The sequence below is a fragment of the Crocodylus siamensis genome, chromosome 7 (assembly GCF_052110815.1).
Source record: "Crocodylus siamensis isolate JL-2025a chromosome 7, ASM5211081v1, whole genome shotgun sequence".
In the NCBI taxonomy this organism is placed as follows: domain Eukaryota; kingdom Metazoa; phylum Chordata; order Crocodylia; family Crocodylidae; genus Crocodylus; species Crocodylus siamensis.
Window position 1 is genome coordinate 66,226,171 of NC_143401.1, and position 13,722 is coordinate 66,239,892.

Below are 13,722 nucleotides of genomic sequence, written 5' to 3' on the forward strand. Positions count from 1 at the left end.
TAGCATCTGACCCCTTCCTACAAGTGTACACAGTGGCAGTGAGCTGGCCCCAGCCTCCCCTGGATGAGCCACTCATGGCTCCGTCCTGCTCCCCAGCCAGGCCCTGCAGCCACACTCTCTCACCCTGGCCCCAGGCACTGCGCATAACCACAGCTGGGTAGCACCCTCAGCCACCAACCCTGCCCCACTCCCTCCTGTGCCATGAGGGCTTGGTGTAAGCTGCTACCTCAATCTCCCCACAAGTCCCCTTCATGTCACCTATGCCCCACACCTCACTTCCATGCATCACCCCTTCCTAGATTTACCTGGAGGCAGCTGTGGGAGCTGCTCTCCACCTTGCTGCCTGAGGCTGTATTGGTAGCCAAGTGCATGTGTGTGTACACATGCACATGGCATTTCCCTGGCTCTGATCACCTTCTTCCTGCTCCTGTCAACCCCAAACAGCTCCTTGCAGGCTGGAACTCTGCCAGTCTGCAAGGGAAAACCCATGGTTTCCCATGTTTTTCTCCTTTACAGGGGAAAATCCGTGTTTTTCTACAGCAAACAGAAAACCCAGATTTCTGTTGATGAGTCATTAGCCTTCTTGCTGTTTTCCTCTTAGGCTGTCCATTGTACTAGTCTCCCTTGCCCCTCCTCTGCCCTCCCCTGCACTCACCTCTCCTCCTCCTTGCTCCTTCCTCCCTCCTCTGCTGCCTTCTGATTCCTGCTGGGGCACTGTACTGCTTCCCTTCTACCCTTCCCTGCCAGACTGAGCCCACCAAGAGGTAAAGGGTAACCAGTAAGCTAACCCGTTATCACTACACTTATGGGTTAAATGATTAATTCTTTAACCTTTCACATCCCTAATATCCTTTCCAAATAGGAGGAAAGGAGCAGGAACAGATTGATTCCACTTCCCCTAATTACTCGTTGCTGATTCATCCTATTTTCTATTTACAGCAAAAGGTATGTGCCCAAATACTGCTTTGAGATCATACTTGCATAGACCCAGTTTGCAAAAATGTATAAACAATTCTGGTCCAGGAATTCAAATAGCCACTTGAGCTGAGGTAGACTTTTAGGTCTTTTCTCTCTTTCATTTGATGTTTCAGGCAAGTTTGAGGTCTCAAGTGCGCACTGCATTTCTAGCAGGAAAAATGCCACTCTCCCAGTAGAAATTGCTGGTATACATGTGATCATTCAATTTCTTTTGGAGGAAACATGTCCCATCAGTGAGAAGGATCTTTCACTTTGCCACCTGAAACATCTCCCCTTCATGAGAGTTTCTCTGGCTAGAATAAACACTACTCCTTTGTGATCAGGAGTCAAGCAGTAGCTTTGCCTGTGTCTTCCCCAGTTTGGGGAAAGCATAGGGGCATTTTCCAGCAGATTGACTCTTCTCATGATTGGGAGGAGTCAAGTTGCCACTGTGTGGCCCTGGCCTAGGGACGGCATGGAGAGCCTCATTGCTTCATTCCTCCCAGGGACTAGAAAGAGCAGCTGCTACCCATGCCTTCCCCATTGTAGGGTCACCCGGTCTGGGGAAAGCGTGGGAAGCAGGGGATAGCACCAGGCATCTTTGGGATGGAATGCCCGCATGCTCCCTCTCAGGAAGGGTACTACCACTTCAAAATTTGCAGCTTTAGAAATGAATGCCTGTCCATGACCTAAGTGTGAGTGATTTTATTTTGATTAGCATGTGAACTTCAGTATCAATTCTTTCAGGACTTATACTGTGTCTCATCTTGACCACAAAAAGGTGTTTGTATCCCCTAATTCAAATAAAACATCTGTTAAGAATGCTACATAACATTATAAGAAAAGAGTGTCTCATTCTGACCAAGGGGAAGAGACAAATGGAAGAGTCTTTCATGATGACATTATGCACTCCTCTCAAACATGAACCAGCATATTTGTTTTCCAGGGTAGTAGAGGTGCTAGTAGATCGGCACCGATATAAGAAAGTTTTCTGTAGCGGAAATTGGCCCAATGCGCCAATAATTTGTCTGATAAAGGCCTGTGTGTGCATGCAGCTGCAGTGTAGCATGTAGGCAGTGAGGAGCAGAACCAGCAGCATGGAGAGCTATGTGCAGCTGGAAAGTCTTTTGTAGGGGAAGGGAAGGGAAAGTATATGGTGGGGGTGCAGATCAAGGCCCTCTGTGGTGAGGACGGGTGTGGGGTTGGGGTTGGGGCAGGGCCTGGGACAGGGGTTGTCCAGCTGGGGCCATGGCAGGTGCAGGATGGAGGTGCAGCTCATCAGGAAGGGGGGCAGCAGCTCATCCGGTGCTCATCTGGTGCATGGGGGGAGGCTTGTGCCCCCAGATCTGTGCAGGGCTGGGGCCGGGCTCTTTCCAGCTGGGCAGATATGGGGGGCATACGCCCCCCGTGGCCTCTCCTGGACGATGAGCACTGAATGATCCATGCACAGTGGTAGAAGATGCTTCCCTTCCCTTCTCGTGTGCCCCCAACAAGCTGCACCTCCGTCCTGTGCCCACCCCACACAGATCTGGGGGGCACAGGCACCCATCCCCAAATGAGCCACTTGTGGCTTTGTCCTGCAACCCTCCCCATCCTGGCTGGTCAGCGCCTGCCCCAGCCCCAGCCCCATTCCCTCCCTCACCATAGGGACCTTGATCTGCCCCCCCCCCCCTTCCACCACACCAGACTTACCAGCTGGATGCAGCTCTTCAAGCTAGAGCTATGTATCGGAAATCAGATCGGTATCAGCTGATATGCCTCAAAAATCTGTCAGTGCACCCTTACAGGCTAACACTTCAGGGCATTTATACATGTATTTTGGCTGGCAGGGGGCGGTGTCTTAATTAGAGTGGCTCTGAGAACCACTCTAATTAAAGCACCTAGTGCATCTCATATCAGTGTCCCCATGCTTAAAAAATGGCAGCAGGGGTGCTTTAAAGCTTGTTCAATGAGCATTAGTTAAAGTACTCCTGCTTTCATTGTTAAGTGTGGGGATGCTGGAGTGCAGTAATTACCATGCTCCAACAGACTTGATTAATCGAGCCTGCTGCAACTTGCTGCAATTACAGAACATTGGAGCAGCCTCCCTGCTTGTGTATAGGTGTCCTTAGTTACCCATTTTGTGCGCTACTGAAGTTAAACATGAGAGAGAAAATGCCACCCTACAAGTAACAAAAGTAGACAAGGCTAGTGTATGCTAACAGATAGGTACGTTACAGAGAGGTCACTGGGGATGGGAAAACAATTCCTATACAGCCCTGGTTCCCAACTGTGTTCCATGAAACTGAGGTGGGTTATCCCCATATTGTACTACTTGCTCACACCCTCAGTTAAAAGTCTTATGATAAGGGTGAATGATGGTCCTTCAGAAATTCCAGGAATTGACAAAGATTCATTAACCCACAGAGTTTGGGAACCACAGTCATACAATCCCCTTGATCCTGTCTCAGAAGTGAGAGGGAGGTGAGGAAGGATTAACTGTATTCCCACCCTTCCCCAGTAAATCAGAGAAAGAAAAGGCCAGATAAAAGATAATTATTGATACTAAAAATCTGATTGAAAAATATATTTTTGTATGGTATTTATTGCTCTTACTAGAAAATAACAGCAACAATATATGATCAAACGTAACAATCAAAGCTAAATGATTATTTTACATAATTTAGAAAACACATTTAATTTGCACAAAAGTAAGATCTAGAAGAGGTTATTTTTAGCATATTTTAATTATAACTGAGAAGAAACATGAATTTTAAACCTTAGGGATTTTTTTAAAGTTAATATTGTCTCAGAATAAAGGATTATCTTGTGTAATAGAATGCTTAGTGGTTCCATTTTTGATTGGTATGAATACAATGGATTCCCATTATACTTGATGAACAAAAGTCAGTTTTCCAAACAAAGCACATTGGGTGTTGTTAATAATGTGACAGTTTCCTCAATCCAGCTGTCCCAGCATTTTGCCTTCCCATTGCAAATCCAAATATTTGAGGCTAATTGGGTACTTATTTATTATTGGAAATGGGAAAATATGAATCTGCTGGCAGGGTCAGATCAGTGTAGCCAAGCATCTCCATGCCCTGAGCAGTTGTGTGATGCCCAGGTTAGCACTGGCTGCTGTGGTGCCAAAAGCAGTGGCATTATTAGCTGGCACTGCTAATTAGCTGGTTATTTTTTTCCACCACACCCTGTGAGGCAGCACTGGGGCTGCTTTCCCTGTCCTCTCCCCTCCACCCGCCTTAGCTACACTGCTGGGTCAGACCTTCATTTTAATGTTTGACTGATGACCAACACTTATTTTCCCTGTTTCATAACACAGAGCTGAACGTGACATAAGTGTTGTCAGTACTTGATATTGATTTGTTAATGAGTGTTATCAGGTAGAATGAATGATACAGTTGTATTCAGGTGTTATTTTATTCACTGCTTTCTTATTTCTGACTTGGCTATTCCATTTAAAAGTGACATTCATTTTCTGTAGAAAACAAGGAATTGCTATACTTTATGTATTCCAGTGTGTTACAACAGGTAGTATTGGGGAAAGCAGTAAATTGCCCACATAATTTCTAAAAAGCCTTCTTTCATTTCCATAAGTTAGACTTCCACAGAGGTAGCTATGAGTGGATAGATGAATATATGTGAAGTTACAAGACACTCCATGAATTCAGTTGTGAAAAAATAAAGGAGAAGCAGCCAACTAACAGCTAAGTTAGGTTTTAAAAACATGGAAAAGTTAAGAGTAGCATTATTTGCATGTCAGAGTTTGGGGATGTAGTTGCCTCCTCTTTACTACTGCTATTACTTGATGCTATTAACATATGGCATTTAATATCAATAGCAAAGTTTAATATTCTCAATTTTTCCTTACATTGCAAAATATATCACTTTTATTTGACACCAAAGTACTAAACCTCTTTTAGACAGTAAGGGGATGTTTTAGAATTGGTATAAGCAGATGCACCAGCATACGTCATTTATTATTTGACCATATATTCCAGAATATGTGTGTTAAATATAGTGCTGGTAAGAGTTAGCCACCACACAAATGTTTCACATACATTGCAGTTTACTCTAGTGTGATTTATTTTAATTAGCTCTGAGATTATTTACTACTTTGTGCTGCGTGGTAACAATAAACATTGAAATGCCTTCACTGTTCTTTCCTTATGAATGGAAACAAGAGCTTTCCTTTTACCCGTTCTGATTTGTTCTACATACTGCCTTCTTGTGAAGTGTGAATGACTCAACCTCCATTATCTTCAATGGGAGTTGAGAACATTCACCACCTCACAGGAAGAGCTCAGTACCTCCCTGGCTCAAGCACCTAGATTGTAGAGATAGGAAGTAAATGTCCTTGAAGCACAATGTCATTTACCTGGCATGTTTTCAAAGTGACATTGGGATTGGTATTTTTTATAAAAAGAGATTAAAAAAAACTTGGCTTCTGATCTAAACCAGTTTAATGTCTGTTGGATAATTAGCGTGACTGCAATTTGACTCTTATGAATTAGCTACCAATATAACAGCATTATATTTCTGTTGAATACAGAAATTCCATTTCTGTAGCTGGATTTGAATGGTATGGTTTGCATCCATTATTTTTTTTAAAGTAAGCTGGATGAATAAGTATGTTTGAGGGTTTTTTCCCCCCCAACAGATTTGATAAAAATGAACTGCTCAGAACTTCTCTTTCAAGCAAAGCTTCCCAGCCTCAAATTATTTTAGAAGTCACAGGCTGCTTCCTGTACATAAATAATATTGCACTGAAATGCTTACTTCAGTATGACACTGCCATGCTTATAGACTTTCAGTGTATATTCAGTATTACCACCCATGGGATGATTCTGAAAAAAAAATCCTGTTAAATTAAGAATAAATATTTGGCTAAATAGAAGATTTAGAGTTCATTGATTGGAAAAAGGGTTTATGATTATTAGTCACAGGAAAACATTGATTAAAAGCACTGTGATTTCTAACAAGTCATATATTAGTGCTAATTAAGATTTACTGAACATCACACCTTCAGCTTTCAGTTTCAGAGTTGCATTTCTTCAGTCTTAACTTTTTTCTTAGATGATGTTTAAGATCTGTTCCTTAAAACTAATAATATAATCTATAAAAATGCCTTTTTTAAACATATTTCCTAAGCTGAGGCTCTGCCCATCGATTTATATGTAAGAACAGAACAGCTTTAGAAGAGTCAGTCTTAAAACCTTTTTTAATACTCCTCTGGATAAAGTGTTTTAAACCAAGAAAAATATTACAGTTATGTTTTTACATACACTTGCAATGTTTTGAAACTTCTAAAGGCATTTAGGACTATTTTCTCTCCAGGGTTTCCTTATCCTTCCTTCAAGTGATTTAACAAACAAATATTTTCATAAATTGCATGTTCTCTCTTTGTGAGGTTGATATTTTCTAATGTTAAGATTGAAAGAGTTTATAATATGATCAAATGACAAACAGTGGTTAGTGGCACAAGGACCAAACCACAAACATTTACTTCTTGTTAAACCATAGTACATGCTGTTTTTTACTGTGAAGTCAACCTTAGTATAATTTAAGAAACTTCCATTGATGTTGTGGAGAAGTCTTCTCCCAAAACTAACTGTTGTTGAATTCAAAACCTCAGCCTTTTTTTTAAGTTATAATCCTTTGCCCTTACCTTACCATTACACTTAAAAAATTTTTATAAGTGAAACCAGGTCTAGTCTTCTAACAAGGCTCCACTTGGATATTAAAGTTTCAAGTACGTGGATTAGGCCTCAGCTGTTGAAACATTTGTAGTTTGGCTTAACTGGGAAGGATTAAACTGAGTCTAGGCCTACGCAAGCAAAGGGTTCGGAAGTGACATGGAAAACCCCCTGGCCACAGCTGTTCCACACAGCATGGCGCAGTCACAGGTGCTTGCACAGAGCCAAGTCCCAATTCTTGTGGGAAGTACGGGGCACAAGGCTGAAGTTTCAGAGGCTGGAAGGGACCTTACAGATCATCCGGTCCAGCTACCCCCCTTGCACATTGGTTCCTTTTTCTTGGTTCCCTTTTCCAAGCTGATATTTACACAAGTAAAGGTTGTTAACAATGAATTAGACAGGCACGAGAGTTAGGATTTCATCAGAAACACGTATTTATTAATTAAAAATGTAAAATAATATCACGTATTGAGTACATAGCCCCAAGTAAGGCATGGAGAGTAGGCTGAGATGGCTGTTTTTACATTTAATCAAGTCCACCCCCTTGTACCTGCCCCGGCTTGCTTGAAGAGATGCATCGTGGCAGCCCTCGTGGGGCACAAGTCCTTGAGCTGGTCCCCTCCCCTGGATAGGGAGCGGGAAGGAACGGGACGGGAGGGCAGGGGAAGCCGGCGGAGGCTGCTGGAGGCTCCGGGCCCAGGTTACAAGGGCAGCGCCAGGCAGGACTTAAAAGTTTTGAAGTTTCCGTCTGCCCCGAAGGTTTGGGGGAGCAGCGCTTCGCTGCAGGACATGGCGGCGCCTCCGGGGCGCGCTGAGGGGAGGGCGCGGGGCTCCCGCGTGCCTCCGGCCCGGCCAGGGCCGCTGGCCCGCCCCGCCCTGCCTCGCCTCGCCTCCCCGCGGCGGCCGGCGCTGTGGCGCAGGAGGGCTCGGCCGGGGAGCAGCGCCTGCGCGCCTGTCCCACCCGACCGCCAGCGCTGGGGCCGGCCGCGGCCGCCCGGCGGCAAGGGAGGGCGGGCTGGAGGGGGCGGGAGACGCACGCTGTTTCCCTTTCTGTTTCGCGGCGCGGCGCGGCGGGGCGGCCGAAGGCCGAGGGGTGCGCAGGTAGGCGAGGGGCCGCAGGTGCGGGCGGGGGGCGCGGGAGCCCCGGCCCCGCGCGCGGGCAACGGGACCCTGCGCCTTCTCCGGGCCGCGGCGTGCGGCCTGTCCGCCTCCAGCCTCTGCGGGGGAGCGGCGGCCTCTGCACCTGTCGGCCGGGGCCGGGCTGGGCGCGTTACATAAACCCGCACCCGGCCAAGTGTTGCGACACGGCCCAGCCCGCCCGCGCTGACCGCTCTCCTCCCCGCTGTGCCGCAGGTATGGCCGCGCCTGGCCCCGCCGCCGAGCGGCCCGCGGGAGCGACGCCCTGCTAATCGGAGCTGCGGGATCGCCCCCCATGCCGCGAGCGGCGCAGCAGCCCTGGTGAAGCCCGGCCCGACTCTGCCTCCCGGCCCGCCTGCCCCACGGATGGCTGCGCAGAGGAAGCACTTGGTGAAAGACTTCAACCCTCACATCACCTGTTACATCTGTAAAGGCTATCTCATCAAGCCCACCACCGTCACCGAGTGCCTCCACACCTGTGAGTCCTGTGCCAGCCACCGCTCAGGGCATAGCCGCTCTTTTTTCCTTTCTCTTCTTTTTTAAATTTTTTTGGGGGTGGCCAAAGCTTGTGTCTGAGAGAGCCTGTTCCATACTGGGTATTTCCAAAGGACTCGCCAGCTTCTGACGGGCTGCAGTGAGGAGCAGGGGGTCCAGCCTGCCCCTCTTATAACTTCACATTGGCACTTCACATGGCTGGAGCTCCCCTGAGACTCCTCAGGGACCTGCAGACAAGCAGCAGCATCTTATAAATAGGGTCAGGATCAGCACGGCCTTTACCGCTCACGATGTGGTTTCTGTGGGAGGCTTGTCGAGACCTTTCTAACCCCATCCTCCTCTTTCCTTGCATCTAGGTAGGGACCATGCTAGTGAGTTTCCTTCCTGGGAAAGTAAAGAGTTGGAAACATTGAGTGGCTGTCTGCTAGAATCAAGTCTTTTCTTTTTACAGTACTGGATTGTGTCCATATAGTATATAAACAATAGTTGTATTTGGATTCAGTATCCAAACTGACTGCCTCCTTTACTTCAGTTAGGAGGGTCTTGCTGCACAGAGCCAGTCATGCTGGGGAATGTCAGGTTTGAACTTTTTTGTTTCAGTTCTTAAAGCTTTCTTGTATGTTGCTTGTCCTACCAAAAGGCCTGGCCTGCCTGCCTCTTGAGTTAACTCAGCATGGCAGAAACTTATCAAGAAACTGATTTCCCCTCTTTAGCTCTGTCCCTGAACAACAGTGAAAGACTTGTGAATAGACAACCCGAATAATCTCTCACAAGACATGCTTTCAGCCCACATTTCAAGCGGTAGGGCACATGTCATTTTAAACACATGAGTAATTTTGTCAAGTCAGTGGGATTACTTGCATGAGTAACCTTTGCATAAATGTTTACAAGTTTGTCACTGGAACTTTAAGGTAAGTGCATATATGCAGCTTTTGCATAGCAAGCCATTTATTCACACCTCTACAATATTTGGCAACTTTACAGGTAAAATTAGAACTGGGGGGGGGAAAAGAACAGGAGCCATTTATTTTGTAGTAGATTTTCCATTTGTCAGCCACGGCTAACAGATTTGATCAAACCTCTAAGGTCCCTATGCTAGGGTTTTCTTCATTTTCTGTGAAGCATTGTTCTATTTAATTATGATTGTCTTTATTAATTTGCAGGACCTGGTGATGCACCCTGACAAATCTAGCATGGAATGACAAAGAGAGCTAAAATGTATAATTTGGAAAAATGATCTTTTATTGTGATCACCGTTGTTTAGGGTTGTGAGCATAGTTTTGTTTGAACCTTCTCTTTTTACTTTAAGCATATATTTCACAAAAGTTCTTTTGGACCACAGGTTTACATGTCTGATGTCAGTCAAGGGATTCAAGGCTTTTGGCTTTTTTGTTTGCTTTTTTGTGTGTTTTGGTAGATGGTTTCTTTTCTTTGTTAAGCAAAATTTCAGCAAAAATAACTTTTAAAATACAGGGAATATTATTTTTTCTCTCTTAAACGTCTTTCCTTGCAATAAATAACTTAGTTTGAGGGAACCTTAACATTTAAAACCTTTTATGCAGTTAGCTGAACTAGAAAAAACTGTCTAAATTTGGAGCAAAAAATTGAAAATCGTTAGATCGGAAAAGAGTTCAGACTAGCAAACACAATTTTTTTACAGTGCACTTCTGTTCGGTTTTCAGGTTTATTAATAAAAATGGTATTTTTGCCCCATAGTAAAACCATAATGAAAAGAAGATATGCTTTGGTTTCCCCAACAAAATACCTGTTTCTTTTCTTTGTTTTTAATATTCCGGTTTTTTATGGTGACATTTCTTAGGGTCTTTATAGTTGCAAAGGATTTATGGGCCTCAAAGTCTTTTGCAAAATTGGGAATTAGCCAGACTTCCTTTAAAGAAATCTTGGTAGTGTGAATGTGGAACTCTTTGAAGGACTAAAATGAAACTGAAACATTTAAGTTTACTTGACACTAAAGCAGTGTGGTGCTTTACCCTTTGGCTCCATGGGTCAGATGAATGGTTCGGGGCTGGTCTGTGAGCCAGGATTGGGCTGTGAACCCCCTTTGCCTGTAACCACACTCCACAAACGATCCTGTGCCATCTCTGCTAGCTAGGTGCACAGAGATTGGACTGCACCAGGATTTGGCTTCACAACACCTCAGCCTAGCGCAGCGTACTGGGATTTGGCCCAGCGCGCCAGGATTAGATCCCGTGCTGCCTCTGCAAGGCCTTGTGCACCCAGTAGTAAGCAGGGTCATGTTATGGAGCCCATGGGGATCCCCACAGTTTCAGAAATTTGGCTGCCACTGCCCCCCCACTGCCAAATCTTCAGACCCCTAGGGAGCCCCGCAGGCTGCATGATGCAGCTCTGGGGGCTGGATCTGGCCTATGGGCTAGAGGTTGAGCCCTTCTGTATTAAAGTATTCCACACATAATAAAAGACCATTTGTATGGTGCTCAATTCTGGAAGATTTTCTGATCATTATTATATACTATTTACTGTACTTGGAGAAGACTTAAATTTTTTTAAATGTTACTAGCACTTTAAAACCATCTCAGTCACATCCAAAGTGTTATCTCCTAGTAGTTGTTCTTTGCACCTGCTTTGAATAATCATGTGCCAGATTTCAAGTAGTTATTTTTTATATATGATCTAAATCAGTTGATGTTAACTTAGCAAACAGGGTATAAAGGTGAACTGATATACATGGTTTCCAGTTATTATACAGAGTAGTTAATATAAGCTGGCAATTTCAAATTTGTTTTAGTAAAGTAGTGAAAAAGTGCCATGAATTCTTCCTGTAAGCAAAGTGTTGGGGCTTCTGAGCAGATTGGACCAATATTTCTAAGAAATTAAATCTACTCTTTACCAACACAACAACAGAAGTTTAGATACTAGCTATTCAATATTTCTTGAACTTTCCTCTCCCTATTTTGGAAGGACTACTTTTAGTAGTTACAAAATAATTCATTATCTGTATTTATTTAGTGCTTGGCTTGTTCTTAATGCTACCAACAGGGATTTTGTAATATGAATTAAGGCTACCAACATTTCATATGCCCCACTGAACAGCCAAAGGAGGCAAGATGCAAGGGTGATGTTGCTCTCACCAGAAAAATCCTTGCCTCTCATTTCCTGGTCCATCACAGCTCCAACATCACTCCAACACTACCAAAGGCAGCAAGGATTTTTAGTCACTACAGACTCAAGAAAACTGGATGTGAGGTAGAGGCTGAAAGAAGTAAAGTTGCAGGTTTCATAACCCATCCCTTTAGCCACTCAGTCCTCCAGTGGAGTATGTACTTAATAATTCTAAAAGAATATTAAAAAAAAAACTTACCATACTAAGACACATTAGGCTGTCTATAATCTTGGCTGCATCTAATAGGTGAATGATTAAAGCGATGTTTTTTACTAATTTTTTTTCTGGCAAAATGACAACTTGTCAGCCATGACATAATTTGTTATGTATATATGGGCAGACAAGGTTCTTTGGGTGAATCTGGTATCTTTTATTAGACCAACGTAAATAGGTGGAAAACAATTTTTAAGCAAGCTTTCGGGTTCAAAACCCTTTGTGAGGCTTTTGAAGTTTCAGCAGTGGTGTGTGCTCTTCCTGGATGGAATGAAAAGTAGAGAAGCCAGAGGCTGGGCTGCTGTGCATACAAAATAGGCAGTCAGTGAAGATATAGACTGAGGAGCCAATGGGTGAGAGAGAGACTGGGTGGGTGGGGATAGAAAGGGGATGAATAGTGCAGAAGTACCTGGAAAGTCAGATGTCAGGCAGATTGTGTCATAAATCCAATCTCTATATTTAGTCCATGATTTTTAGTAAGTATCCAGAAGGTTGATGAAGTGGAGTGCATAGACTCATCTATCTTGTATGCATCTTGCCTATCTTATGCATCTGCCCATGATATCTGACTGCCTGTCTTGCATGCAGACCAGACCAGCCTCTGGCTGCTTTACTTTTCATTCCATCCAGGAAGAGCACACACCAACTGCTGAAACTTTCTCAGCCTGACAAAGGGTTTTTTAACCCAAAAGTTTGCTTAAAAATTGTTGTCCAACTATTTAAGTTGGTCTAATAAAAGATACCAGATTCACTCAAAGAACCTTGTCTGCGTATGTCCTTAGATGAACACGGCTACAACCTACACCCTTACGTATATATCTACACCTAAGAGTTTGCCTATTCCTGTTTGAGTGTATTGTGGCAGTTGGTTCATTGTGCTGCAGCAGCAGTCATCTGCTTCAAGGATTATGAGGAGGTTTTTTTAACAGTGTTTCCATGTTCTTCTGCCTAGGGATATAGTGTCTTGTCCCTGTGAGGGGGGCAAAAAAAGGTTACAAGTAGTTTTTTCACATCTGAAACTTCAGGTTCTTGTATTGTATGGAGTTTATTGCTTGATGGTGTGGAAACAGAGCAGAAATGGTAGCAGTAGTCAGCATTCGGAGGTGGTATTGGACCATGAGGCAGATGCATATAAAGAGGCTATTCCCATGTGCTTTGCCAGAAAGAACCAAAGAGAAGGTAAACTCTCTGAGCTACACCGATTTGTGACCAAATTGTTATCATAGTCTAAACTGTAACTGAGTGACTAAGGAACCTGTATATGACACCTTGCTTTTGAATTTTAGTGTGTATAGTTGACAACAGCACTACATTGCAACATCATCCCTGTTAGTGCCACTGTCCCTGTGGAAAACTGAGTTCTTATAGCGGTCTGGAGGCTGTCCAGGAACACTAACTAGTTCTCCCAGAGAGATTACTTCAGTGTGCGGGAGAACACATTGGGTGTATATTGCAGGGAAAAGGTCTATTGCCATAAGCATGTCCTTTTGATCCGTATCATCAAAAATACTAATATTGCTATGATAATAGAGTACTTCACACATTGCCTACTCTATAACTGTTGGGACTGTTGATGATCACTTTCGAGTTCTTTCACCTCTGTTAGTCCACAGAGTTTTTCAAGTCTAAATCATGTTACTCTAATCATGTAGGATGTGATGGAACTTAGAGAGTTCTTCATGGAAATAAATGCTATCGTCTTTCAGCCCTCAAGTACTGTTGTACCAACTGGGACTTTTTAGGGACCCAGCCTACTATTTAGCTAATAATGCTAAATGCGGATGATGAGAATATTAATGAGTGGCACCTACTCCCTTAATCTCTCTTTGATATCTTGCAGTGCATCCAGGTCAGGGGAATAAAGGATAAAGTGTCATTATAAGAAAAAGTCTATCCACATAAACAATGATGCTGTTGAAGGAGGGAAGTACTAGCTTTATGCCAGTCCACACAGGGAAATGACCAGGGCCAGAACTTTTAAAAATGCCTGCTTCTCATTGCAAATGTATAGCTAGGAATTGTAAGTGCTGTGAATATTTTGACTTGTTCTACCAAAAAAAAGTTGCATGGTAAACTAACTAGTTA

At 44.0% G+C, this 13,722-nt stretch overlaps 1 protein-coding gene across 14 annotated transcripts in view; it reads left to right on the forward strand.

Annotated features, from left to right (window-relative positions):
• PCGF5 (polycomb group ring finger 5) overlaps positions 1-13,722 on the forward strand; it is a 104,950-nt gene that overhangs the window by 46,335 nt on the left and 44,893 nt on the right. For 7 of the 14 annotated variants that reach the window (XM_090057055.1, XM_090057061.1, XM_090057056.1 and 4 more), the window contains one exon: positions 8,004-8,265. In XM_090057055.1, the coding sequence (XP_089913181.1) occupies positions 8,004-8,265 (262 nt within the window). Of the gene's footprint in view, positions 1-7,087; positions 7,752-8,003; positions 8,266-13,722 lie in introns of those variants that run through there. The other 7 variants (XR_016443456.1, XR_016443455.1, XR_016443457.1 and 4 more) reach the window with 3 other exon arrangements.